At 33.5% G+C, this 25,791-nt stretch overlaps 1 protein-coding gene across 3 annotated transcripts in view; it reads left to right on the top strand.

The window, feature by feature from the left end:
• The first annotated feature begins 15,965 nt into the window (after nucleotides 1–15,965).
• LOC109161106 (calmodulin-like protein 9) overlaps nucleotides 15,966–25,791 on the top strand; it is a 12,220-nt gene continuing 2,394 nt past the window's right edge. The window contains exons 1-4 of one of the 3 annotated variants that reach the window (XM_019309459.1): nucleotides 15,966–16,207; nucleotides 16,669–16,940; nucleotides 17,048–17,286; nucleotides 17,381–17,430. In XM_019309459.1, the coding sequence (XP_019165004.1) occupies nucleotides 16,077–16,207; nucleotides 16,669–16,940; nucleotides 17,048–17,271 (627 nt within the window). In that variant the 5' untranslated portion in view covers nucleotides 15,966–16,076 and the 3' untranslated portion in view covers nucleotides 17,272–17,286; nucleotides 17,381–17,430. Of the gene's footprint in view, nucleotides 16,208–16,668; nucleotides 16,941–17,047; nucleotides 17,459–25,791 lie in introns of those variants that run through there. The other 2 variants (XM_019309460.1, XM_019309458.1) reach the window with 2 other exon arrangements.

The following is a 25,791-nucleotide window of genomic DNA, read 5'->3' as shown; positions in this document are numbered from 1 at the left end:
ACGTTGATGGTGCATATTTGGTGAACTATTGGTGTTGCCGCACCGTAAGAAATAATCGCACCGTAAGACACTGCCGCACCTGAACCCGCATATATATATATATATATATATATATATATATATATATATATATATATATATATTAAGCCACACGCATTGTATAATTACACGAGACCTAAGTCAACAATCAAATAATATAAAATCTATAGCAAATATCAAACCCAAACGAAATAAATACACTAAAAAAAGGCACATATAATTGCTGAGACATTTTTATAACACTGGACTGATCACTGGCTCACTGATGTGGTGCCGGGCGCCCGTGGTACACTTTGAGACCTGCGTTCCGGACAAAAAATACATATCCCAAGTGAGTCATTTCTAATTTAGACATTCAATAAAAAAAACACATGTCCACTTTTTAAAACCTTTCCATTTTTGTCATTCATTTTTAAAATCATCTCCCATGGCTAGCTGGTGTCACCCCAGGTGCACGTCGGTCGCGCCCGGAACTGTCGGGAGGGTTAATAAGAATTCGTCGCCCTGTAGCTTTAGGAGTGCACTGAGCATCACTTTTGGGCATGAACACAGTTTCCCTTCCTGCATGCAACTTCTTAATTATTATTACTATTATATATACAGAATCGATCAGAGAAATTAAAGAAACTATAGAAGATATGTTCTACACAGACTTATTTGTGTATGTCTGGTTTCATAATTAAAAAAAAAAAAAATGAATGAGGATAGATGAGGTATAGTAGTTACCAGGTTGAGCAGTGCAAGAAAAAAGGAAGAGAAATAATGCCATCAAAATTAGGAAACGAAACGTAGAATTGAACATGGCGGCAGTCCTCTGATCTTGCGATAGAAAGAGCAAAGAGATTTGGTCATGTTTGCCTACTTTTATACTCATTCTCATAGCGTAAACAAAAGAAAAAGTCAGTAGGGTAACAAGAAATATAGGTGTTTGAATTTCACCCTCAAGAATATATAGTTGAAGTTTCATTTTTAAATTAGACATTCAATAAAAATTATGATTTTTTTTTTTTGTTTTTTAGATTAATGAGAACATATAAAGTCAATAAGGAATTAAAAAAAAAAAAAAAAAAGTAGGAGTAAGCCTAATATTACTCTTGTTCACCATATACACCTAAGCATATAACTGTACTGTTAAAATTTTTAACATAAAATAACAATTAAAGTGGATATTTTGTGATACAAATATATATGGGGTTCATTTTCAAATTGGATGATTCGGACTCTTCGTAGTATGGCGAATAACGAGCAATAGTGACTATAAACTCGGCTGAATGGAGCCCAACTTGGTTGAGTCAATGGCCAACTCGGCTGAGTTAGCACTCAACTCGACCGAGTGGTTATTTTTGTTGCTCAGTTGCTTATCTTCTATATTCTTCTAACCATGTACTCAACTAATCATTTAACATATGTAGTTGGCTAGATTGTGAGATTGTAACAGTTCAATCTAATAACTCAAAGTTCTGAATGAAAAAAGTGGAGACAATATACTTAAATTACTGCCTAGAATGCATCTATTATCCCTACCAAATCTCATTTCCTCTGACCAAAGGAAAATGACACGACACACTATCAACGTTGCGGCGGCGAGTGGCACGACTCCTTGGCAAGTATTGAAAAATAAGAAGCCGCGTGAAATACTCCATGCTTTAAATTTTCTTGGTATTGCATTCAAATTTTTTTTTTTCTTGGTTTTCCTAATGTTCACACGGTTGAAAATAACGAAACGAGGAATAAATCAGAGGATAACAGTGTTTCACCAATTCTTATATCTATCGATTAGGGTTCATTCTGCATTGTAAATTCTGGTCCAAAAATTTTACGTATATAGTTAACTTATTATGTTTTCAATTAATAAATTATGTGCATATAAATAAATTGAAGGCACATAATTTGTTAAATAAAGACAATATAATATGGTTTCCATATTCTGTGCATGTAGTTAACATATTATATGTTTTAAATTTATTTAGAGACACATCATCTGTTAATTAAAAAACAAACAATGGGCAGGGGAACAAAGGCAAATTATGATGTGGAACCGTGTCCACCTGGTTTCAAAACTGTTCATAATTATGAATATAGAGTTCAAAAATTATGAACATAGAGTTCTATAATTATGAACATAAAGTTACGAACATAGAGTTCTATAATTATGAACATAAAGTTTTCACATTGGGTGTAATTAATGATATTGATAGGCTTAATTCTTCTCAAACTTCACCGCTATGACCAATTGAGCTGTCCATGTGGACTATCGATAGGCTCAATTTATTCAATTGGTGTACTTTATATCATTGCAAGGTGCACTTTAAGGTGCACTTTGGGAAAGCTTTGTTTAGCCATAGCCTTTAAACCTGTCCCTACATATGTTTTTATCCTTTGTGTCCCCATTGTGCCTTTTGTTTGTTTAAATAAGTGCTAAGCATTTATCCCTTCATTGTGATTGTTTTTTTTTTTTTTTTTTTTTAATTTACCCCTATTATTAAACCCTTGGCCAAATATTTCCCTTCCACCCTTCGAGAGAATGAAACTTTTATCTTTATTATTTCTGTAAGAAGAGTTTTATGGAGTTGTGCCAAAAAACATCTGTTATTACAAATGTTCAAGTGTGGGGGTCATGAATGATTGGATTAAAATTATCTTGCTGAATCCAAAAGAAATCCAAAGAAAAGAATCAAAGAAAAGAAAAGAAAAGAATGAAAGAAAGAAAGATTGAAAGTTTTTGAGTTTGGACCCCCACTTTACCAAAGAGTTGCTAAGTTCTTAAAAGAAATTTGCTCCTTGAAATTGTGATTATCTCATATCTTTCAAATTTTGAAAAGTTTAGATAAATTGTGACAGATCTCTCTTTTTGATTAATTTTTCCATACCACTTCTTTGTTAGCCCTCACCCGTAGCCCCATTACAAGCTAAATAAAGTCCTATTTGATCTTAGCATGCATTCTTAGATTTGATCTAGGGGAGTATGAAGGGCAAGCCTATGGGATCTCATTCATGAGCCGTGTCTTGCATAATCTCAACTGAGTACTTGTGCACACTTGATCCTCACATACTTTAAATTCTTGGTGCTTGGTTATTGGCTTGAGAATGGGTCTTATGTGCCAAGCTAATTTGATTCTTGAAGCTTGTTGTTTTGCAATGAGTTGGTTGGTGGTTTGAAAGGTTGTGCAAGAGAGAGTATGAGTGATTTGTAGGTTTTGATTTGTGATTTATTTATTGGTTTTTGCTTGAGGACAAGCAAAGACTTAAGTGTGGGGGAGTTGATGTGAGCCTAATTGTGCACATTTTTAGTATTGATTTATCTATAATTGTTAGGCTTAGGGTCATGATTGTGATAATTTAATTGTATAATCCTTTATTTTATTATTTAGTTGTGGTTCGCACTCGTTTTAAATGTTTTACGGTGTTTGTTAGTGTTTTGGAACCATTGTAGGTCAATTCTATGAGCAAGGGAGTTTTAGGGCGAATTTGGAGCAAAAATGGACAAGTTAGAGCCTAGAAGGCTCGACGCGTCGAAATTTTCCGAAAGCAATATATTCGAGCACAGCAGCGCTCGACGCGTCAAACCATTGCTCGACGCGTCGAAGTCGCAACAACAATTCCATCGAAGGCGCTGAATTACGATTTGCAACATAATTAAAGAAAGGAAGCAGCGCGGAATTCAAGGTTTGGATGGATTAATTTCCTAATCAAGAGGTGGCGTATTTCCCAAAGTAAAAAGGCTTCATTATACAAAATAAAAGCTAGCAAAATTCCATAGAAAGTAAAGGACGGCAATTTCCTAAAATTAAATAAGAAATTACGATTTTGACTCCAGATACAATTTCAGTCCAATTTCACATAAAATTCATATTTCTATCGGGACTGGTTCTAGCTTTGTCCCTACTATAAAATCTCATCTTCTTCAACCCTAATATTAATTCAGAGATCTTTGGAGACAAGATAGAGAGAAATCAAGAGTCACAAGTTGTCTTGGGAAGCAAAAAGAAGATTAGGGAGATTTGAGAGAATCGTCTGGTTCATTCTTGTACTCTTTTGATAATTTGTATTTTCTTTATTAATATTTGCTATGTATAATTTAGCCATGCTTGGCTAAATTCTTTAGAGATTCTTGGGTAAAAGTGTTTATGAACCTATGTGCCTGAGCTCTTAGACTCTTTAATAATATTATTATTATTTGGGTTTAACGCTTGTGTTGCATTTGTGATTTTATTGTTTGATGCTTGTAATTAGTGGACACAGTTACTTGTTTCGTTTGCTATGTTTGTGTCACAACGAGAGTTGGACATAATTTAGGGGGCACACAATTGCACCTAACTGTTGCACCTTGAGAAAGAGTAATTTTGTTAGGGAGTTTAATTCTTGATTCTTGATATAAAATACAGTTAATTACCGAAATGGTCGCGTTGACTATAGCAAAATTATCGATTTGATTCTTGACTATTTTTTTGACCAATTAAGTCCCTCAACTTTAAAATTCTTAAACAATTTGGTCCTCCATTTGTTTTGCCGTTAGACATCCATTAACTTGGGACCAAATTAGTAATTTTGCTATAGTCAAGGGACCATTTTGGTCATCACATGTACCATTTTCTCAAAAAAAGATAATTACCGAAATGGTCCCTTGACTATGCGAAATTACAGATTTGGTCCCAAGTTAACGGATATCTAACAGCAAAACAAACAGAGGACCAAATTGGTTAAGATTTTTAAAGTTAAGGGACTTAATTTTTGTGTTAAGTTTGTATAGTAAAGTTGGTGATAATTACGAAAATACCACCACATTTTTTTTGAGTTAATACCATCTGAGGTCCTCCGAGTATAGTGGTTTGGTCACGTTTAGTCCTAAACTTTCAAATTGACCATTTGTGGTCCTTCGACTTTCAAATTTAACCATTCGTGGTTCAAGTTAACCACTCATGGTCCTTCAACTATTAAAATTTAACCAACCATGGTCCTTTCAAGAGGACCACGGCTGGTTAAATTTCAAAACTTGAAGGACCATGGGTGGTTAACTTGGACCACGAATGGTTAAATTTGAAAGTCGAAGGACCACAGATGGTCAATTTGAAAGTTTAGGACTAAACGTGGTCAAACCACTATACTCGGAGGACCTCAGATGGTATTAACTCTTTTTTTTTTTTCTTAAATCTAATCTAATACATACGTTCAATTTTTCCAGATATAAGATTAAGATTAGTTCTTAGTTTTCTCCTAAGAACTTGTTCTCATATGATCCATTATATATATATATATATATATATATATATATATATATATATATATATATATATATATATATATATATATAGGGTGCAGATCCCATGAGACCCCCTTATTAAATGAGATGGTAAGATGAGATCCCATCCATTTATAAATTTGTAATGTAAGGATGAGATTGAATGAGAAATATAGTGTAAATAAGGTCATAATTTAATTAGGAGGGTTAAAGAGTAATTCTATTAATGTGTTAATTTTGGTTAGAATTAGAATGGAATCTTTGAATTAATGAAAGACCACAAATATAATGGGAATAATTTTTAATCCATTATGGTTAGTAGCTGTACCACTCAAACCGTGAACAAAGGGTGTTGAAGCGCAAGAACATTGCAGAAGTTGAAGATGGCGACTACTATCACAGGTATGAGGTGCTGCCTTGATTTATAAATTGTTTTTGGACGTTGGTCTGTGCACTGTTGACCGACGGCGTGTGCGTAATAAAACGTAATGAATTTATTTTTGTGTCATGTGGGTAATAGTGTGTGCAATTAACTGTGTATGTGCAATTTAAGTGCGTAAATATGGTGTGCGTATGATTGGAATGACGTATGATTTTGCTGGTTTGTGCATGAAGATAGAATAGCGTAAGACATGAGAAATTGGAAAAAATTTAAACACAAGTGGAAAACCGGTAGTCTGCATTGTTCATTTAAATAAATAGATAAATAAAAGACATTCAAAGAAACGGCAAAACTACATCAATTCATCCGCATCAAGCCCATCATCCGAGCCATTCGAATCCGAGTCTGGTTGGGCAACAGGGGGTGCTTCAACATCCTTGGACGACAGCAATTGTACAGCCTGTACCGCATCTACAACATTGACACCTAGTCATACCAAAATTAATGCACAGTTATCAAAAAAAAGTTACCACAACATAGTAAAAATAATTATCATACACCTGAGCACACACTTCTCCCCGCCCCCCAGCGCGCAGACCTAAATTTGGATCCTAACAACCCAATATTACACACAAGCTTAATACCTAGAACGCACCCACTTCCCCTCACCAGCACACCCACCTAAATTTGGATCCTAAAAATACAACATTACGCACAAGCTTAATACCTAGAACGCAGCCACCAATTACTACTCCCAGTATTACGCACAAACTTCACAGTAAGAACGCACACACTAATTACTACCATATGCTCTACAATATTTTAATAAATGTGAACAACAAAAGTCAATGACGATTACCTTTAAAAAAAAAAAACCAATGACGATTAAAGCTACCTGTCAATATACTAAAAATACACAATAATAATAATAATAATAATAATAATAATAATAATAATAATATTCCGAATACTTAAAACAAAAATAAAATTATTGAACCCCAAGATTCAAATATGTTCAACAAGCGCACACACTTGCCCTCACCAACGCACACACCTACATTCAGATCCTAAACACCCAATAGTACGCACAAGCTTAATACCTAGAACGCACCCACCAATTACTACTTCTAGCATTACGCACAAACCTACATTCAGATCCTAAACAAATTCGTTACATTTTATTACGCACACGCCGTCGGTCAACAGCGCACAGACCAACGTCCAAAAACAATTTATAAATCAAGACAGCAGCTCATACCTGTGATAGTAGTCGCCATCTTCAACTTCTGCAATGTTCTTGCGCTTCAACACCCTTTGTTCACGGTTTGAGTGGTACAACTACTAACCATATTGGATTACTACTTATTCCCATTATATTTGTGGTCTTTCATTAATTCAAAGATTCCATTCTAATTCTAACCAAAATTAACACATTAATAGAATTACTCTTTAACCCTCCTAATTAAATTATGGCCTTATTTACAGTATATTTCTCATTCAATCTCATCCTTCCATTAAAAATTTATAAATGGTCAAGATGTCGTCTCACCATTTCATCTTAATAGGGGTCTCATTGGATTCAATATCTATATATATATATATATATATATATATATATATATATATATATATATATATATATATATATATATATATGTTCATAATCAAGTGAGAACCATGCCTCAGGTGAAAATCTGTGGACAAATTCAAATCATTGATCTAGTATATCTAATAGTTGAAAATAAACAACTTTGTAACATTTATGAAATGACCCTATCATTTTTTACTTGATTTCCCATGTATAGATCTTGCAGATCAATGGTTTGGATTTGTCCACAAGTTCTCACATGAGGAGTGGTCATTAGGATTATATATCACAGGCTGGTTTGGAGTTTAAAATGCAAGTTCCCTCGTTGGGGTTAGGGATGTCAATTGCGCTAGCCCACTAAGTTTTGGACTAACCCTGCAGGGTTGTTGAGCTTATTCAATAGTTATGCCGTGCAACCGAATGTACCATGCGCATGGTGCATACGATGCAAAACGACGTCGTTTTGACTAAAAACGCGCATCCCACTTAAAAAAAAAAAAATCCAGGTTCGATTCTCGGCAATAGCATTATTGTGGATATATAATTATGAATTTCTGGATATATAGTTATAAATTTGTGGATATATAGTTATGAATTTATGGATATTTAGTTCATTCATTGTGGATATTTAGTTCATTCATTGTAGATATTTACTTCATTCATTCACTGTGGATATATAGTTATGAATTTATGGATATATAGTTATGAATTTCTGGATATATAGTTATGAATTTATGGATATTTAGTTCATTCATTGTGGATATTTAGTTCAATCATTGTGGATATTTAGTTCATTCATTGTGGATTTTTACTTCATTCATTCATTCATTCATTCATTGTGGATTTTTACTTCATTCATTCATTCATTGTGGATTTTTATTTCATTCATTCACTGTGGATATATAGTTATAAATTTGTGGATATATAGTTATGAATTTCTGGATATATAGTTATGAATTTCTGGATATATAAAAATGCTATTGCCGGGAATCGAACCTGATTTCTTCTTTAAGTGGGACGCGCGTTTTTTTAACCAAAACGGCACCGTTTTGCAACCGTATGCACCTTGCAAGGTGCATTCGGTTGCACAGCATAATTTGCGGAGCTTATTGGTTTGGGCTAAATGGTCTTGTTTTATTTAGTTTTTGGGTTGGATTGGCCATAACCCTGAACTGAGAATTATTGGGCTTATCCAGCGGGCTAAATCAATGAACTAATAATCAAGCATTAACGTAATTCACATGCCAAAAATCCACAATCAACATAAAGTTCAAAACAAAAAAATGCCACAAATCTACAAGACCACAATCAATATTAAGGTTCAAAACAAAAAATGTCACAAATCCACAATCAACATTAAAGTCCAAAACAAGAAAACAAATCAAAAGTATAAAAATTAAACAATATATCGAAAACATGTAATTTTCAAATAAATAAATTTAATGCATATAATAATTTAACCTAGAAATTAAACAATAATCTGGTACCCACAAGCGGTTTAACCAAAGAAAATATAAATGTCGATACCACAAGCAGTTTAGCAGACAAAGAATTTCACTAAAATAAATTCCTAAATATATAAACCTACTGCTTAAGAATTTCACTAAAATAAATTCCTAAATATATAAACCTACTGCTTATATTCCAAAACCAAATAAGCACCCAAAATAAATAAAATAAAATAAATAAATAAATAAACAAAACAAAATAAACTAAATGTTTATGCCGGAAGAAATCAAATAAATAGTAAAACATAATAATTAATTTTTTAATTTGGATGATAATATTTATGGAGAGTTCTATTACATGTATAAATATATTTTAATTATATATTTTTTTAGCTGACTAATTATTAATGTTTAAAGACTTTGAACAACGCACCATGATACTACAGGTAAAACAAAATTTTTGGGTGCTCAGTTGAGTTGTGTGGGACGATTATTGACTCCCATAATAATAAGTATAATATAATTTTGATTTAAAGAAAATCATGCAATAGCTATTAGAATGTGCACTCGGGATGAAACTCACCTTGTGACTCTAGCTGGTAAAGGACTAGAATGAAGTAAATCAACCTAGGCTAATTGACCACTCCAATTAGGGGTGTGCAAACTTCGGAGAATTTTCGATTAACCGACCAAATCGACAAAGTTCGGTTAACCGTTTTTTAACTGAACTTTTTCGATTCGGTTAATGGTTAAATGAATTTAATACTTCGATTAACGGTTAATTCGGTTCGAAAGTGTTAGTTAACCGAAGTTTTATATATATATATATATATATATATATATATATATATATATATATATATATATATATATATATATATATATATATATATATATATATATGGAAGGGATCAGGTGCATTTGTTGCTTCCCATGCGGTTGTGCGGTGGATTAATGTGCGTAAGGTTTATACTTAATGTGCGTGAGTATTATGCTCAATATGCTTGAGATTTGTACTTAATGTGCGTCATGTTAATATGCGTGAGTTTTGTACTTAATGTGCCAGAGTATTGTGCTTAATATGCGTGAGATTTGTGCTTAATGTGCGTGAGTAATAAGAGAATTTTCAACAATCTGGAAATATTAATCCGAGGAACCTCTTGCAGACCAATCACCAGTAGATCAAAATTCTCTATTTCTTTCCATTAGTTTTTCTATGTCCTCCATACTCACCTTCACCATAGCAGAATAAATCAATTAATAAATAAATAAATAAACAAATCTGACATGATGGAATTGAAGCAAACAACAGAAGTTCCAGATTCTCGCACCAAGATCGGTCTGCATAGACCATTGATAAGGATAGAATTTGTGTATTCACTTTGGGAAGCTTTTATTTCATTGTAAACATCAGTAAAGCAGAGCAACACACTATTATATGTCCTTATTGAAACTTGAAGATTCAAATCTTTCATCTTGGATAGAACAAAAAGAGCATCAGCAACCATCTCAGATGTCGAATAAGCACAGGCCAGCATATTCCATACCACATTATAAGCAACCCAATAATCGAAGTTATTCTGAAGCAACTCACAGTGGGATGGGGAAGAAGCTGATAACCATATTTTCTACTGCATTTTACACATCCACGCACATTAAGTACAAATCTCAGGCACATTAGACACAACACTCACGCACATTGAGTACAAATCTCACGCACATTAATAACCGCACAACCGCACGGGAACCTTTCACTATATATATATATATATATATATATATATATATATATATATATATATATATATATATATAGTAAATGTGTAATAAACTAATACTAATACCCTAAGTAATTTATGGATGTTTGGAGTTTATAATCATGTTTTTGTATATTTTGTTCTAAATTTATTATGATATGTATTTTATCTTAATTGGATTTATTATTTTAGGTGTCATTTTTAGAATTTTAAATTTTAGCTTTAAAAAGTTCGGTCAATCAGTTAACCGACCGATTAACTGAAAAATTTCGGTTCGGTGAATTCAGTAGAGCAAACTTCGGTTCTGTTAATGGTTCAAGAAAAAAAAAAACTTCAGTTAATTTGGTTCGGTTAACCGATTGAACAGCCCTAGCTTCAATGATAAGTTAAACTTCAAACATTGTGATTATCAACTATCTGACCAATTTAATTGCAGTTGCTCAACTAGTATGAAAGATAATAAATGTGTATTCCCGCAAAATAAAATAAAATAATTAACTAGAAGTAAAAAATAAAAGTAAATTATTGAATAAAAGTATATAGAGAGAATACAGCTACATATAAATGATCTAAAATATACCTTCAATTGCACTAAATAATATTTGATGTACAAATTTAAATAATTATATATCGATTTAAATATTCTTAATATATTACAACAAATGCATTTCGTGCATCGCACGGGCGCAAATACTAATTATTGAATAAAAGTGTATAGAGGGAATACAGCTATTACATCTCCCATTCTGTCAATCTCTTAAATGCCGAAACCAACATCTCTCTCTTTCTCTGTCACACACTATTTATTAACCATTTTAATTGAAATGTTAATAGAAGGTCCGGCTCAAAAAGCGCAAATTATGCCGTGGAAACGTGTTCACTATGAGCATGGTGAACACAGAGTTAGATCCATAATTTCTATACTGTAGATTTATAATTTTTTTTTTTGAAAATGTAGATTCATAATTTTGTTTTTCATTTGTTTTTACAGATATATGAATCTACAGTACAGAAATTATGAATCTACAGTATAGAAATTATGAATCTACAGTAAAGATATAGAAATTATGAATCTACAGTATAGAAATTATGAATCTATAGCTTAGAAATTATAGATCTATCCCGTTAATAACAAATGAAAAACAAAATTATGAATCTAAGTTTTCAAAAAAAAAAAATTATGAATCTACAGTATAGAAATTATGGATGTATCATAATTATGGTGAACACGTTTCCACAGCATAATTATTGCTCGGCAATCTTGTGGATTAGCCCAACTCAACCCAGTACAATCGTTATGTTGTGCATCCATGTGCACCATGCATGGTGCACACAGATGCAAAAACGACGTCGTTTTAACTAAAAACGTGCGTCCCACTTTAAAAAAAAAAAAAAATCAGTTTCGATTCCCCTCAACAGCATTATGTTGTTCATTCATTATGGATTTTTAATTCATTGATTCTGGATTTTTAGTTCATTGATTCTGGATATTTAGACGGAAATCGAAACTATTTTTTTTTTTTCATTCATGCTGGATATTTAGTTCATTCATTCTGGATTTTTAGTTCATTGATTCTGGATTTTTAGTTCATTGATTCTGAATATAAAGTTTAAATGATGCACAACATAATATTGTTGCCGGAAATCGAAACTGATTTTTTTTAAGTGAACGCGCGTTTTTAGTCAAAACGACGTCGTTTTTGCATCCGTGTGCACCATGCATGGTGCACACGGATGCACAACATAATTTGCCAACCCAGTAACCCTATAGGGCTAGCCCAATTACCTTATTTTTTTATTGGGTTGATTTTATTAGATTTTAGCCCTATAATTTTCAGGGCTTATTGGACTAACCCATTGATTTAGGACTAGATTGACATCCCTAGTTGGGGTATTTGGAAGATCCGAAATGAAGTGATTTGGAACCAATAGCCTTGGCAGGCTGTTGGAACGAAAGCTATGGATGAGAATTTATTTCGAGATTGGCAGTGTATTTCAAGCCCTTCTGAAATATTTAAAAGCGCAGCACACAGTGACGTTTGAAGCTAACGTTTGTAACACAAATGATATGTAACGCAGTTCGGGCAATCAACCCTAATCTGCGAGGCACTTCTCAATTTGAGAACTTGCCTAAATCCACTAAAAGCTCAATATTTAAAGTACACTGTTAGGAACCTGAGATTACACAATAGAATGATCTTTCCTACCAAACTATTGAAACCTAAACACATGTACTACTTTCTAGGGGAATTTAGTATCATATTCTCAAAGACTCTCGTACCTCACAATTAGATCTTGAAAGCTTGAGTTCTACAAGAAAGGACAACCCCTATTTATAATAGCTATTCCTAACAGATTCGTGAATAATAAAGTTATTCCTAATCAGACTAGAACTAAAAACTTCAATAACAATTCCCTTTAGAACTAGTACTCTTCAATAACTACTCTTAGGTTTGGTATTCCTTTATAGATCTGGAATTCCTTTTGCACATAACTTTGACAAAACACTTTGAGTCAACACCTTCAGTTGCGCAGGATAATCATCCGGGCGCTCAAGTGACAGTGCCTCCGGCCCCGGAAGGTGGAAATAAGTGGGATGGTAGTCCATGTTGATGCCTCAGTCTCCCCTGAGATTAACCCTGCTATGGGGTGGTGTTGCAAGAACAAAATGAGGGATTTGTGGCAGCAAAGAATGGTCCGGTTCGTTGTATGAATGACTCTCACTTGGCGGTAGCTATGACTATTAAGGAAGCTCTCTTGTGGACTGCGAGAGAAGATAGGGGAAAATATTGATTTATGGGACTGCCAAACGGTTTGTAACCTGCTCAATGGTAGATTGCATGATTTCTCATATATATGTCGACTGTGTGCTAGGTGAATGTTATTTTCTTAAAAGACATTTTGAATCATGGTTCTTCTGATTCGTCTGTAGATCAATGAATAAGCTTGTTAATGCTTTGGTTAGTCATTCTTTTTCAAAACATCCCCCTAGTATTATTGTGGATTTGTGACATGATCATTTTTTATCCTTTGTTAGCAAATCGTCAAAATATCATTAAATACAATGACATTTCGATCCCTTTTTAATGACATTTCGATCCTTTTTTATACAAAGTGGGTTGACCCACTATATTTTTATTTTTATTTAAAAAAAAATCATAATTGAAAATCTAAATGCGCCCTTGTATTTTATGGAATTTAAACTATTTTGTTGATGGATCGGATGACAAAAAATGGGCTTGCGGAACGTTATGTTGTGGAATCGTGCTCACCTTGCAAGGTGGGCACAGTTCTATATCTATAATTTCTATATTGTAGATTCATAATTTCTATACAGTAGATTCATAATTTGTATACTGCAGATTCATAATATTTGTACTCTAGATTCATAATTTCTAAACTGTATAGTTATCAAATTATGAACATATAATTCTGTGATTTGTGAAAACAGAGTTCAACAATTGGGAATATGAACATCGAAAATTATGAACATATAGCTCTATAATTATGAACATATATTTATAAAACTTTGAACATATAGCTCTATAATTATGAATCTACAGTAAAAAAAATTATGAATTTACCGTATAAAATTATGAATATGGAACTGTGCCCACCTTGCAAGGTTTGCACGTTTCCACAGCATAATTTGCCCCGCAATAATACTAGGGTCAAAGGAGATGTTCTGAAAAAAAAATATTAGATTAAAAGTGGATTGTTACTTATAAATCTAGAATAAAAAGTGAAATTAGCTCAAACTTAATAAAACTTAGCATAGAAGGAATCTATTTTGAGTTTATTTAGGATTTATAACTTATTATTTTTAAGTTACAAATAAGCCAGAAGCTAGGACACCAATTAAGTAAAATACAATTTTATTATCAAGTCTTAAAAAAAGTTGAGGAATCAATGAAGTAAAATAAAGGACTAATCAACACCAATACAAAAGGAGAAAATTGAAAGCAAAATCAAAGAAACAACTAGTTAACAAAGGTTACTTGAACCTATGAATCCCCCTAGGACCACACTGATCACAATATCATTCATCATTAATCAAAGGTCAAAAGTTTGATCCTTGACTTTAGATATGGAGCAGTCTTAAATCTCCAGACCAGTTATTCTACCAAAAAGAGATGCATAAAATTTAGCGAGGGAATTAGTCAATGTGTCAGACAGTGGAAACCTTAGGTACACCAAAAAAAAACATTAATCACAATATATAAATAAAGGAAATACACCTCGAACTTTATACAAGAAGTCAATTAGGCCCTCGATCTTTAAAAATGTACAAGTAAACAATCAAAATGACTAAGAATGCCAATATGCCCCCCCTACTAAGAGTCAAACTTAAGATTTTGTGTTTACCCGATCAACAATTGATTAACTTGGCTAGGATTACCTTTGACCAAATGTTTATAAAGATGGGAGGAAACAAACTAGTCAAAGGAACAAAGGGATAACGTAGAACCAAAAGAAAGCATAATAAATGGAAAAGAGGGTAGAAAACATGTCAGATCTGGAGAGTCTCTGAAGCCTTCTCTAAAACGATCGGAGATGAATTAACACTTATTCCTAAAAACAGCCGGAGAATGGAGTCTAGCTACTAATGGCACCGCCGGCTCAACGCTCTATCAGAGAGTCAGCCGGCAGCACCAAGTCCTACGACTTTACTTCTTGGGAGCAGACGAAAATGGAAGAAAAAGCGACAGAGACTTGTGAGTTGTATATTTGACCAAATGTTTATTTGATCCTTATATAGAAAATGGTCCAAACTTGTTTACAAAATTAAAATTTCCAATCTTAATTCTATCTCCATTATTCCATTTTTCTAAGGAATGGAAGAATTCAAAATCAGCATTTTCAATTCCATTTAGACAAATGGAAAATACACGGATAAAAAGTGCTTTTAGATGAAAGTGCTCTGAAGTCCATGAATATTCCTGGCTGGGGTGCAAGGCACAATTTTTACTTCTGCCTTTCTTTTTCCCCTTCTTCGATCTTTCTCCGTCACTTTCAAAAACTTTCCATTTCATCAAAAACCATTGGCCACCCCAAAGCTTGGTGGTCCGGTGGCAAATTATATCATGGACCCGGTTTAATACATAGAATTTAATTTTATATATAATGTACAGAATTTATGTTTATAATATACATACACATAAACACAATATAATGATGGAAATTCGGTGGCTATTGTAAGAGATAGGTTGCATTGTCTTTCCCACTTGATAATAGAATCTTCTAAGAAATAGTTTTAAATGTAAAGGAAATTATTATACCTATCCTTGGTCCTTGGTCCTTCTCCCTCATACATTCTTCCTAGCTTCTTCCTTTCCTTTTTTTCCCCAAAGATTCCCCTTTTCAGTCAAAAACCATTGGCGCTAACTCCCACACATATGGTGGGTCTAGTGGCTATCATAATTCATAAGAGATAAGGTTGAATTTTCTATCCTACTTCATATATATATATATATATATATATATATATATATATATATTGCAATCTTCTGGATCAAAAATGTACACTACATTATTTATTTAGTTGACATTATATTATTGACTAAATTAAAAGAAATTATAGCTTTCCTTCATCGTCCTGCTTAGCTTCTCTCTCAGCTGAGACATGGTGGATCCGGGCTCGTTCATTGTGAGCCTTTTAGGAGCAGCGAGTTCTGTAGTAACTATTGCAGATATTATAGAAAAGAGGGCACAGAACGGAAATGCAGAAGCAGCCAAAGCACTTGCCGATATTAGGTTAACTCTCTTAGCTCATCCTTTCATTTCATTTGTTGCCAAATTGGAGATAGATCAGATATGTGATTTTCTTCTCCCAATGCAAATGCAAATGTTAATGTTTATCCAATACTTCTTCCCCATGCCCCAATCCTAACAAAGCATTTAGTAAGATGTAAATCATGATAATTCATTAAGCCAAATGTCTGTAAGTACGGATTTGTAACAACTTGTTGCTCTAAAATGTTAAAATTCAAAAAATAGTTTTGTTGATCAGTTTTTTGATAAAGTAATTTTGCATGTAATCAACCAGCTAACATTTAATTTACCAAATACTGTTCTAGAATCAGCTAATGCTATCAACTAGTTAAACTCACTAACTCAATAAGCTAACACTATCAGCTAACAATTATTTACCAAATGCCCGTAATGTTTATAATACTAACCTCTTTGATTGTTTGTGTAAACTTGGGAAACAAAAGTTCCATGATGGGCCCAGGATCGTTTCCTGTGTTTGACGGGAGTGAGTATGAAATCTGGCGCAATATGATGAGGGCTTTGCTTATATCCCATGGTCTCTGGGACTTGGTGGAAAATGGTTACAAAGCTAAGGCTTTTAAAAAAGATGGGAAGAAGAAGGACGCCATGGCTATGATGATTATCCTGCTGGGAGTTGACCAATCAGTTCGTCGCTGCACTCTTAATGCAAACAACTCAAAAGAAGCTTGGGATGCAATACAAATCAAATATCAAGGTATGCTAGCTATTACACACCAATTAAATTTAGAGTCTGCTTATAAACCTGAAAAATGTTTTTTTTTTTTCTTTAAATGACTCATTTTTCAGAAAATACTTGTACAGGTATGACGGATGATCAGATGGCCGAGTTCAAGGCGGCCTTCAGCCTATTCGACAAGGACGGAGATGGTTGCATCAGTAGAAAAGAGCTTGGGACTATGATGAGGTCATTGGGAGAGAATCCCACCGAAGCTGATCTACAGGATATGATGAATGAAGCGGATGTTGATGGCAATGGAACCATTGAATTCTCAGAGTTTCTAAGTTTCATGGCTGGGAAGAACTAGAATTTGGATATATGGGTTAAGCTAGTGAAATGGATTCCCAAGTCTTTCTATTTTCCTAGTTTATTGGATGGTCCGATGTTGAATTAATGTAATTTTTTTCTATTTTAAGGGCATTGGAATCTTTTCATTCCCCAAAAAGATTCAAGCCAAAAAAATTTTAATGTATCTTGAAAATTTTGTTAATGTCGCCAAAAATTTGGATCAAGATGTGATGGATATGAAATCAAGTAAATAATGTTTAAGATTATTTTCATAAATATTCTTCTAAATGGAATTTTAAAAAAATTAAGATTTAAACCAAACCACCAAAACTAATTAAATCATAAACGCTAAAAGGTGGATTTTCAGTATCTGTTTAATATACTTTCGCAATCAATTGTAGCCTAAGCCCGATAAAATATTTGGGAGGGTATAAATTATTGTGACTCAATTGTAGCCTAAGCCTGATAGAGCATTTGAGATGGTGTAAATCACTGTGACTCACGCATTTGAGATGATGTAAATCACTGTGACTCAATGGTTCAGCGGATAGTACAAAATGCTGGTGCACATAAGGAATCTGCCCACTTTGAAGATGTCTACTAAACCATTGAGCTAAGCTTATGCTAACAACTATTTCACTAAACTTATACATATTATTATAGGATGTACTCAAAGGCATTGGTAAGTGCGCTCCAATATAAAGTATTTAATTCTGATTATTATTCCAATTTCAATATAAAGTTTATTTATATATTAAAATTTTCGTTAAGGCAAGCATCACGCTTTGATTGCTAACTAGTCAAACTTGAACTCTAAACGTACACTCTGGCTAAAAATTAAAAAGAAAACATCTTACATACCATTCGACTATAATTTATGAACCTTTTGGAGAATTAAACTTCAAAATCTTACTTTCAAAAAAAAAAAAAACTTCAAAATCTTTTTTTATATAAATTTAGCCACATGCATTGTATAATTACGAGATTTAAAAAAATGTATATTTTACAAGACCAAAGTCAACAATCAAATAATATAAAATCTATATCAAATATGAAACCCAAACAAAATAAATAAACTAAAAAGGACACATATAATTGCTGCAACATTTTTATGACAGTGGACTGATCACTGATGTGGTATATACGTATTAGTTGAAGTTAATCCATTGGTCATTGACTAGCGCCGCCATCCTGCCGCCGGTCCTCCTTCGTCGGCCGTGAAATGGTCGGGAGTGCCTACAAGAATTCGTCGCCGTGTAGCTTTAGGAGTGCACTGAGCATCACTTTTTGGGCCACACCTAGGGACGGGCATGGACACAGTTTCCCTTCCTGCATGCATGCAACTTCTTTATTATTATTACTATTATATATACAGAATTGATTAGAGAAAGAGGAAATTCTCAAAATGATCTTCCGATTATGGCACTTTTTTAAATTGGTCATATGACTTTTAATTGAGCCCAAACTGGTCCTCCAACTATTAGATTATAAATCAAATCGATCATCTGCTAGTTAGGCGTGAACTTGACCATCAAATTAGAGGGCAAAACAGAAAATTTATAGTGTATAATGTTTAAACTACCATCGTCTTTGATTTTTCTCCCAAATTATTGAAGCCTGAAGAACCCTAATCCAATTGAAGCTAATTAGCAAAGGAAATTGGATTGGGGTTCTTTAGGCTTCAACAATTTGTTTGCTAATTTCGGAGAAAAATCAAAGGCACTGGTAGTCTAAACATTATACAGTGTAAATTTTCTATTTTGCCCTCTAATTTAACGTCCAACTAACGGAGGATCAATTTGGCTTAAAATCTAATAGTTGGAGGACCAGTTTGGATTCAATTAAAAGTCATATGACCAATTTGAGAAAAGGCTATAGTCGGATGACTATTTTGGGAGTTTCCTCTTAGAGAAATTAAAGAAACTATAGAAGATAAGTTCTATACAGGGGTGTTTGTGTATGTTTGGTTTCATAATATAATTTTTTTTTTTTTTTAAATGAATGAGGAGATGGGGTATAGTAGTAGTTACCATGTGGAGCAGTGCAAGAAAAAAGGAAGAGAAATGCCATCAAAAGAACGAAACGAGAAGTAGAATTGAGCATGAGATTTGGTTTCCTTTGAGGAGTTGAGGATATATGTAGACATGTCATGACATTTGATTGGAGGATTATCATTTTCCTTGCTCACATTGGAACCAATGGCATGCTAGGATAGGTCAACGGATTCTTCTCACTATCTGCCCCCACGTCAAAGTTAGTCAAACAACTTCACGCGTCGGGCAAGCTACATTATTTTACGAAGTACAATATAAGCTAGCTAGGTCTAGCCCCAACTAAGGGGGTGTGTTTGGTTCGCACGTAGGAATTGCAATCGAAGTGGGTATCAAATACTTGGTAATGATAATGGGTTTTGGTGAAAATATTTAACATGTTTGGTAGTAGGGTGGAATAGAATGGTTACTAATAGTAGTGCTTGAGAATGAATAAGGGAATGAAACTCTTATTGTATTTGGGTATGGATTTTTCAATTGATGGGGTATTCGAAACCCATAGTAGTGTTCTAAAAACCTATCAACCAAACAACAACAATCACTTTCATACTCATTCCTATTGGCAAAACCCACCAACCAAACACACCCTAAGTCTATCAAATAATTGTCTTGATAACTACAAAATTTTAACTTTTAAGTTTAACTTTTTTAGACGTTATTTATTTACCTTGTTAGTTTGAATTAATCAACTATGGCCAAACTGAGTTAGTTTATCTCCTTGTGATCATTTGGTGGTTAGGTCACAAGGTGAGTTTCACCTAGCGCACACCTTCAAGTTAGGGTTAGTAGAATTTGGAGCGTTATGTTGTGCAACCGTGTGCACCATGCATGGTGCACACGTTTGCAAAAATGACGTCGTTTTAACGTCTAACTTAAAATAAAAAAAAAAAAAATCAATTTTGATTGTCGTTAACGGCGTTATGTTGTGCATAATTTGAACTATACATCCATAATTTCAAATATAACTATACATTCAGAATTGCATAACTGCACATCCATAACTTTATAACTATACATTCATAATTTGAAATTATAAAATTATGAACATATGTTTACGTAACTAACAACAATCGAATTTGATTTGGTTACTTTCGCATTCACCTACCATGAGTCTAGATAATTTAACTTTAATTTTCAGATCAAAAAATTTATCTTATTTTATTTATATAATTAGCTTTTCCCTGTCCTATCTTTTACAACTAACTTTCAACGTCACCCCGGTTCTATTTCTGTCAATGAATTAATTTCTCATTTAAGCACGTAGAATGAAGTAATTCGTAAATTATGCTGTGCAACTTTGGTGCACACGGTTATAAAAACGACGTTGTTTTGACTAAAAATGCGCGTTCCACTTATAAAAAAAATTCAGGTTCGATTTCTGGCAATAGCATTTTTTTTTTGATATTCACAATAATTCATAACTATATATCCACAATAATATTATTAAGGGGAATCGAAACTGAATTATTATTTTTTTTAAATGGGACGCGCGTTTTTAGTCAAAATGACGTCATTTTACAACCGTGTGCACCACGGCTGCACAGCATAATTTGCGAATTACTTCATTCTACGTGCTTAAATGAGAAATTAATTCATTGACAGAAATAAAGGCTATTAACTCCTCCATCCCTATATAAGAGAGATAGTAAGAAGCAGATTTTTACATATACAAGTGCACAAATACACTACACGAAATCTTGCTTTCCAAGCCTCAAAATTCTGCTACTCCTTTCTTAAAAGCTTACTGTGTTCAAAACCTTGCTTTGTTCGCTGGATTCCTTGTTTGGGTGCTCAAATATTGAATCACAAGCAAGTTTTATCCTAGGAAGCCTAGGCCACAACGCTCCTAGCATTTTTGGAATGTGGCAAATAAGGTTTGAAGGAAAGAGTGATTGCTTGACTTTTGCAAAAACCCAATACCTTTAGCCAAATTCTCCATCTTTCCTTCCTTTATTTTTCCAGAAAATAATAATCTTATTTTTATTTGATTATTATTTGTTTTCCTACCAACAGATCCAATAGAACTCGTGTGCATTTGAGGGGGAATTGTACTGTTATGTAGTTTGGGGCATTTATGTGATCGAGATTCACAAGAAGATTGCCTTTCTTAATGACAGAGACGATTATTTTAGGAAGTTTTTTAGTGCTTAATTCAGGACTGAATTGATCGAGACTAGTACGATAAATTATGAACATTACTTTTGTATTCTAGCCTAGAGGCTCATGTATAAATACCTTGAGAAAGGTGAAATAAGGGTTCCAATTTTTTGAGTTCAAGGGGCAATAAAAAACTTTCCCTATATCATTACGTGTTAATTTTCTTTTTACTTATTTCCTTTCAGACTTTCAGTATCTGACCGGTAGTATTGTCCTGCCAGCAACGAGTTTTTTGCACTTTTAGTCCCACGACTATAGTGGCATTGGCAGAATTGATCCACGACTTTTGAACCTTGCAATTTTAGTCCACGACTATTGATTTTTTTGAGATGTGCTGCACTGGCAAGACTTCTGCCTTTATTTTGCCTTCCTTTCTCTCTCCTCTGAGCCCACAAAAAATTACCTTTGCAGGAGAAAAATAACCCTCAAAAAGCCATCCCCTCCCATTTGTTAAAAATCAACCCATTGATTTGTTAGTGTTCCAAAAATCAATCCACATACTACTGCCCCAGGCGGCGGAGTTCCTGGAGCAGGCAGGGCTGTCAGTAAGCGGCGGAGCGGCCGTGGCGTTCCCCGGGCTAGTTGGGTTATCCGACAGCAGCATTGGAGTGGTACATGTACTACGCTGCCTGGGGCAGTAGTATGTAGCCCAGTAATATTGTATGTAGTCAAATATCAATTTTTTTCTTTTAATTTTTTGAGATAAGTAAAATGTCAATTTTAACCCGGCTAAAAATGGAGATTTTTTTTTCCGGTGAAATTTTGACGGAAAAGTGACCGGAAGGACCATTTTTACAAAAAAATCAATAGTCGTGGACTAAAATTGCAAGGTTCAAAAGTCATGGATCAATTCTGTCAGTGCTACTATAGTCGTGGGACTAAAAGTGCAAAAAACTCTGCCAGCAACTGTCTAAAGATTGTAAAACTAACATTGATGGCCTTTGTGTGATCAAACAAAAAACTTACAAAATAAAAATCAACAAAATCAAAGACTCAAAGACTCAAAGACTCAAAAAGAAGGGGAAAAAAAAAAAATTACAGTCAAAACATTGATGTATCAAATCATAATTCAAAATACTAAAAGTGAAACTTTTAAGCAATTAATTTTATTCTTCGTCTTTCTGCATGGGCTGACCGAAGTATATATATGTATGTATATGCTTCCTTCTTTGCTTTGCCTTCGTGCTACAATTGTAGCGCCGCTCAAGTTCAACAGCAACGGGGAGCTGCAAACACCATTAGAATTATAACTTAAATTAGAGATTACAAATATTAAATATTAAATATTATATATAGTATGTGGAGGTCTGTCTCCAGGGGCGGAGACAGAAAAATTATGTTCTAAGAGTCAAAATCATCTCAAAATTTTGCAAGTCAACAATATCAATATGATTATACTTGATATCATTATATATGCCTTACATATATAGTTGTAACATATATTATCAATATAATAATTTTTGATGATGCATTAGTTGTGTAATCATGTATGAACTACATACATAATTGTACAAATACGGTTGAAAATATGTAATTGCTGAAATGATCTCTTTATTGTTGACATACCTCCTAGTCCTACTCCTCGTGGACGAACTGGAACAGGATTATAATATGGACGTCCAAACCGGCTTCCAGCTTCAGGAAACTTCATTAAAGTAGCCTATATTTATTTGACACATTAAGAAATAAAAGTAATGAAATAGAATTTGAGAGTATACATAATAGAATTTGGGGGCCAGTAGTGCTTACCCTCAACTGCAGTAGTGCTTACCCTCAACTGCAGCATAGAGTCTCCTAGATGTGGCATTGGGAAGAAGAACATATGGTGTTGGATATGGGCATCATATCATATATGCAACTTCACCTCCTTTTTATACTAAGAGAAACAACTAAGCCACTTTTTGGTATGCAAAAATTTAGTGTCTATAACTTTAATTTATTCCTTTAAAGTTTTAAATAAGTTATTTGTGGTATCAAAAAGTGATGTAATTGGCTCGGTGTGAAATCAAAGAAATTGTCTATGTAACCAGCTTGGTTAGTGTGAGTAGTCGTGCGCTCTTGTTCTTTAAGAGAGGTCAGGAGTTCGAACCCCTTCTCGTATGGAAATAACAACCTGGTCAGCACTTTATCCCTTAATTGGACCGGTCCTGTATAAACGAGATTAATCTGAATATGATACGCGCTAGCTTAAAAGTACGTGTCTCTTATAGCTAGAGCGGACACCCTATGGTCTAAAAAAATTGGCAATGTGGACTTGTGGAATAGTGGGAATGAAATATAGTGTAAAGTTGGGGGTTTCCCACGTTATACGACTTATTTATACTTTGAAAAATCAAATGTGAAAGTGAAAGTTTCGCTTAAAAATAAGGAGAAAGGGTCAAATAGGCCCTCGAACTTTAACTTAAAAGTCAATTAGGCCCCTAAACATTTTAAAGGTGCAATTACACCCCTCAACAATTCATTTAAGTGCAATGAAGCCCAAAAACAAATTAATGACCTGTTATCACAGGTCATTAGCATTTAGGCCACCTTTCGACGAATTTTCCAGCAAAAAAAAAAAAATAGGTGACCGGCGAGATTTCCGACAAAAAAAGTGACCGACGAAATTTTCGACAAATCTGGATCGGTTGCTTGTCACTTTTTTTTTGTCGGAAAATTCGCCGGAAGATGGCCTGAACCCTAATGACCTGTGATAGCAGATCATTAACTTATTTTTGGGCTTTATTGCACCTTTAAAAAGTTTAGGGGTCTAATTGACTTGTAAGCTAAAGTTCGAGGGCCTATTTGACCATTTTCCCTTAAAAATATTGATATAAAATATAGTTAATTATCGAAATGGTCCACTGACTGTAGCGAAATTATCATTTTAGTCCTTGACTATTTTTTTGATCAATTAAGTCCATCAACTTCAAAATTCTTAACCAATTTGATCATCCGTTTATTTTGCCGTTAGACATGCATCCGTTAACTCAGGACCAAATTAGTAAGTTTATTATAATCAATGGACCATTTCAGTAATAAACTATAATCTGTACATTTGCATATACAATTCATTAATACAATTTTATTAGGTCTCATCATCACAATATATAAATAAAAGAAAAATGGTCAAATACACCACGAACTTTATACGACAAGTCAATTAGATCCTTAATCTTTAAAAATGTATAAGTAAACAATCAAAATGTCTAAAAAAACACATAGGTTACTCCCGCTAGGAGTCAAACTTAAAACTTTGTGTTTATCAAATCAACAACTTGATTAACTTAGCTAGATTGTCTATGATCAAAGGTTTATTTGAACCTTATATAGAAAACGGTCCAAACTTGTTTACAAAATTAAAATTTCTCAATCTTAATTCTATCTCCATTATTCCATTTTTCTAAGGAATGGAAGAATTCAAAATCAGCATTTTCAATTCCATTTAGACAAATGGAAAATACACGGATAAACAGTGCTTTTAGATGAAAGTGCTCTTAAGTCCATGGATATTCCTGGCTGGGGTGCAGGGCACAAATTTTCCTTCTGCCTGTCTTTTTCCCCTTCTTCGATTTTTCTCCATCACTTTCAAAAACTTGCCATTTCATTCAAAAATCATTGGCGATCCCAAAGACATGGTGGGTCCCGGGGCAAATTATATCGTAGACTAAGATTTACAGTGCACTGTGAACTCTGGTCCAATACACAAAATTTAATTTAATAATAAACAGAATTCATGTTCATAATATGCATATACATAGATACGATATAATGAATATGAATTCTGTGCATTATGAACATGAATTTTGTGTATTATATTAAGTGTTTATGTGTACTCAACTATTTAATACACAGAATTTATGTTCATAATGTACAGAATTCATATTTATTATATCGTGTTTATGTATATATATATATATGTATTATGAACATAAATTCTGTATATTAGACCAAAGTCCACAATACACTATGAATCCTGGTCCGCGATATAATGACTGGGTCCGGTGGCTATTGTCGTAATAAGAGATAGGTTGCATTATCTTTCAATTCCCACTTGATAATAGAATCTTCCCCACTTGATAATAGAATCTTCTAAGAAATAGTTTTAAATGTAAGGAAATTATTATACCTGTCGTTGGTCCTTTGACCTTCTCCCTCATACATGCTTCCTAGCTTCTTCCTTTCCTTTTTTTTTTTTTTTTTTTTTTTCGAAAGATTCCCCCTTTCAGTCAAAAACCATTGGGCGCTAACTCCCACACATATGGTGGGTCTAGTGGCTATTATAATTCATAAGAGTATCAATATTAGTTGAATAGTTGAAGTTATTAAAAGGTTATTGTAAGAGTGATTAG

Source organism: Ipomoea nil, unplaced genomic scaffold, assembly GCF_001879475.1.
Source record: "Ipomoea nil cultivar Tokyo-kokei standard unplaced genomic scaffold, Asagao_1.1 scaffold2921, whole genome shotgun sequence".
Taxonomy (NCBI): Eukaryota; Viridiplantae; Streptophyta; class Magnoliopsida; order Solanales; family Convolvulaceae; genus Ipomoea; species Ipomoea nil.
The sequence above is the reverse complement of the archived record's forward strand: the minus strand, read 5'-3'. Positions and strand labels throughout refer to the sequence as shown.